Here is a 3805-nt window from a genome sequence, read left to right on the forward strand (position 1 = left end):
GAAGTACACGACATACGCTAAACACAACAAGCTAACAGTAAAAAAATCACAAATATCTCCTTATAACGTCAGAAAAATAGTCAACTCGCCCACGAAATGTCACTACACGCGTACCACGCGTAGTATAACGTGTCCAAACGCAATGTTGGGCGTCATTAAGAGTGTTTAATCACCGAGCGTGGCCGCGAGGACAGTCGTCGTTAAGCTACTATTTACTTCCGGTAGTCTGAATATAAACGTTTGGCAAAATGGTACAAAAATAATAATAATAAGCTGATAATGTCGTTTTTGTTACATTTGAAAACTTTTTATGTATTTTACAGGGTGAAGTTGAGGAAACGCTCCAGAGAATTGAAGCCCAAGGAAGTGTACTTGGAACAATAGTTGCTAATACAGACGGTAATTGGATTCACATTTTATATACATTAATATTTATGTATAATTGCTTAGTGATATTATCACACAATTTCCAATGCATTTGATGATGTATTTTTTTTTACACACAAATTAGTTGTTTTTATTTTTATTTTGACAAAAAAAGGGTTGAAATATATGTCAATTTAATGTTTGTCGTACGTAAAATAAAAAGGCACGCCATTTTGACAAGTGACGAACGACGCTCATTCTAAAATCAATATTTATTTACTTCCAGGCATTCCTATCCGATCAACGTTCGACAACTCCAAAGCGGGGAAGTATGTGGACTCCCTCCGCCAGCTCACCTTGATGGCCAGGTGCACGGTGCGAGACATTGACCCGGAGAATGAACTCGTAGTTCTTCGCATCAGCACCAAGAACCAAGAGATCATGGTTGGACCGGGTAAATATGAACATCGAGCGGATAAAAGAAGGCTAATTAATGGCCAAAATAACTCAATATTCTCGCGTGGTTCAATTCCTGCTTTATTAGACATATTTTGTATCCCTGCCGCGGGAGCACGCATAGGGGGCGGAGCTCTGTGCCTTGTTCAGACAGCGGCAGTACTTCCGTGTTATTAGCGATCCATCCATTTTCTTCAGCTTATCCGAGGTCGGGTCGCGGGGGCAGCAGCCTAAGCAGGGAAGCCCAGACTTCCCTCTCCCCAGCCACTTCGTCCAGCTCCTCCCAGGGAATCCCGAGGCGTTCCCAGGCCAGCCGGGAGACATAGTCTTCCCAACATGTACTGGGTCTTCCCCGTGGCCTCCTACCGGTCGAGGGAGGGAGGTGTTCGGGTGGCCTCCTGAGCAGATGCCCGAACCACCTCATCTGGCTCCTCTCCATGTGGAGGAGCAGCGGCTTTACTTTGAGCTCCTCCCGGATGGCAGAGCTTCTCACCCTATCTCTAAGGGAGAGACCCGCCACCCGGCAGCATACTTGCCAACCCTCCCGATTTTCCCGGGAGACTCCCGAATTTCAGTGCCCCTTCCGAAAATCTCCCGGGGCAACCATTCTCCCGAATTTCTCCTGATTTCCACCCATACAACAATATCGGGGTCGTGCCTTAAAGGCACTGCCTTTAGCGTCTTCTACAACCTGTCGTCACGTCCGCTTTTCCTCCATACAAACAGCGTGTAACCCAGTTACATAATATATGTGGCTTTTACACACACATAAGTGAATTCAAGGTATACTTAATCAACAGCCATACAGGTCATACTGAGGGTGGCCGTATAAACAACTTTAACACTGTTACAAATATGTGCCACACTGAACCCACACCAAACAAGAATGACAAACACAATTCAGGAGAACATCCGCACCGTAACACAACATAAACACAACAGAACAAATACCCAGAATCCCTTGCAGCACTAACTCTTCCGGGACGCTACATTATACCCCCAAGACCCCCCCCATCCCCCCGCTACCACCAAACCCCGCCCCACCCCCAACCACGCCCACCTCAACCAGCAATGCATCTTCAGAGAGGGTGTTCAGCATGGTTAGAAAGATAGTGACAGAGAATAGAACGAGGACGGACGATTCAACCCTAAACTCACTCCTTTCCTGCAAATTAAATTTCACAGACGCTGCCCATACCTATGTTCCTTCAAAGGCTGTGCTACTGGCTGCAAAGCATTGCACTTTCCAAATACAACAATGAGTAGAGAGGAGTGTTATGCGTGTGTATATGTGTAAATAAATGAACACTGAAATTCAAGTATTTATTTTATATATATATATATATATATATATATATATATATATATATATATATATATAATGAAATAAATATATATATATAGCTAGAATTCACTGAAAGTCAAGTATTTCTTTTTTATACATATATATATTTATATATATATATATACATATATATATATAATTATATATATATATATATATATATATATATATATATATATATATATATATATATATATATATATATATGTATGTCTTAATAAGGTTATCCAAAAAATAGTGCTCGATACCGTAGTAGAGCGCAATATATGTATGTGTGGGAAAAAAAATCACAAGACTATTTCATCTCTACAGGCCTGTTTCATGAGGGGGGGTACCCTCAATCATCAGGAGATTTCTCCTGATGATTGAGGGTACCCTCCCTCATGAAACAGGCCTGTAGAGATGAAATAGTCTTGTGATTTTTTTCCCCCACACATACATATATATATATATATATATATATATATATATATATATATATATATATATATATATATATATATATATATATATATATATATATGTAAAAGAAATACTTGAATGTCAGTGAATTCTAGCTATAAATCCTCGACCCCCCCCCCCAAATCTCCCGAATTTGGAGGTCTCAAGGTTGGCAAGTATGTCCGGCGGAGGAAACTCATTTGGGCCGCTTGTACCCGTGATCTTGTCCTTTCGGTCATGACCCAAAGCTCATGACCATAGGCGAGGATGGGAACGTAGATCGACCGGTAAATTGAGAGCTTTGCCTTCCGGCTCAGCTCCTTCTTCACCACAACGGATCGATACAGAGTCCGCATTACCGAAAACCCATGCGCGCTCCCGCAAAAATATTTCAGGGATACAGAATTTCGCAGGACACCGGGACTCGAACCACGGTAGCTAGCACGCTGGTCTCTCATTCAAACGACCCGAGTTCGAGTCCCGGACTGAGCCCGGGCGGGTCACGCTAGGATGGAGGAAGCCTCCTATTAAGTGTTAAAAACCTATTTTGACCTTTGACCCCGAGCCCACCAAACGTTAGAAGAACTTCTTGTATGTCCCCACAGAGAATGGCTATCTTCTGATACTCCTCCAGAGGTTTGAGAAATACTCCCGGACATGAGAGTAAAAGTATATGAAGGTTCAAATAAAAGAATGAATGAAAAGAGTGTAGCTCCTTCTTTAACACATTTATTGTTATATATTACATATATATGTGTGTATATTAGGGTTGTAACGGTACGTGTATTTGAATTGAACCGTTTCGGTACGGGGGTTTCGGTTCGGTTCGGAGGTGTACCGAACGAGTTTCCACGCAAACATATAAAGTAGCCGCCTCCGCTTCCTTCTGCCTCTGTTTCTGTCAGTCCTCTACACCAGTGTTTTTCAACCTTTTCTGAGCCAAGGCACATTTTTTGCGTTGAAAAAATGCGGCGGCACACCACCAGCAGAACTCATTAAAAAACAAAACTCAGTTGACAGTAAAAAGTCATTGTTGCAATTGTTGGATATAACTTTAAAGCATAACCAAGCATGCATGACTATAGCTCTTGTCTCAAAGTAGGTGTACTGTCACCACCTGTCACATCACGCCCTGACTTACAGTATTTTTAGTTTTTTGCCGTTTTCCTGTGTGTAGTGTTTTAGTTCTTGTTTTGC

The 3805-nt window shown here is 41.9% G+C and overlaps 1 protein-coding gene across 1 annotated transcript; it reads left to right on the top strand.

Moving 5' to 3' along the window:
* On the top strand, positions 1-3374 carry LOC133611334 (dynein light chain roadblock-type 2-like). Its single transcript, XM_061968040.1, has 4 exons — positions 1-251; positions 324-399; positions 653-820; positions 3214-3374. Exons 1-4 carry the CDS (start codon positions 249-251, stop codon positions 3267-3269), a joined length of 303 nt encoding a protein of 100 aa, XP_061824024.1. The 5' UTR covers positions 1-248; the 3' UTR covers positions 3270-3374.
* Positions 3375-3805: the final 431 nt, after the last annotated feature.

The sequence above is a fragment of the Nerophis lumbriciformis genome, linkage group LG08, assembly GCF_033978685.3.
Source record: "Nerophis lumbriciformis linkage group LG08, RoL_Nlum_v2.1, whole genome shotgun sequence".
Lineage (NCBI taxonomy): Eukaryota > Metazoa > Chordata > Actinopteri > Syngnathiformes > Syngnathidae > Nerophis > Nerophis lumbriciformis.

Bases quoted from the DNA above. Each gene is read 5' to 3' on its own strand.
- LOC133611334 (XM_061968040.1), top strand. The intron at 400-652 runs GTAATTGGATTC...ATTTACTTCCAG, and splicing joins AATAGTTGCTAATACAGACG to GCATTCCTATCCGATCAACG. The intron at 821-3,213 runs GTAAATATGAAC...ATGTCCCCACAG, and splicing joins AGAGATCATGGTTGGACCGG to AGAATGGCTATCTTCTGATA.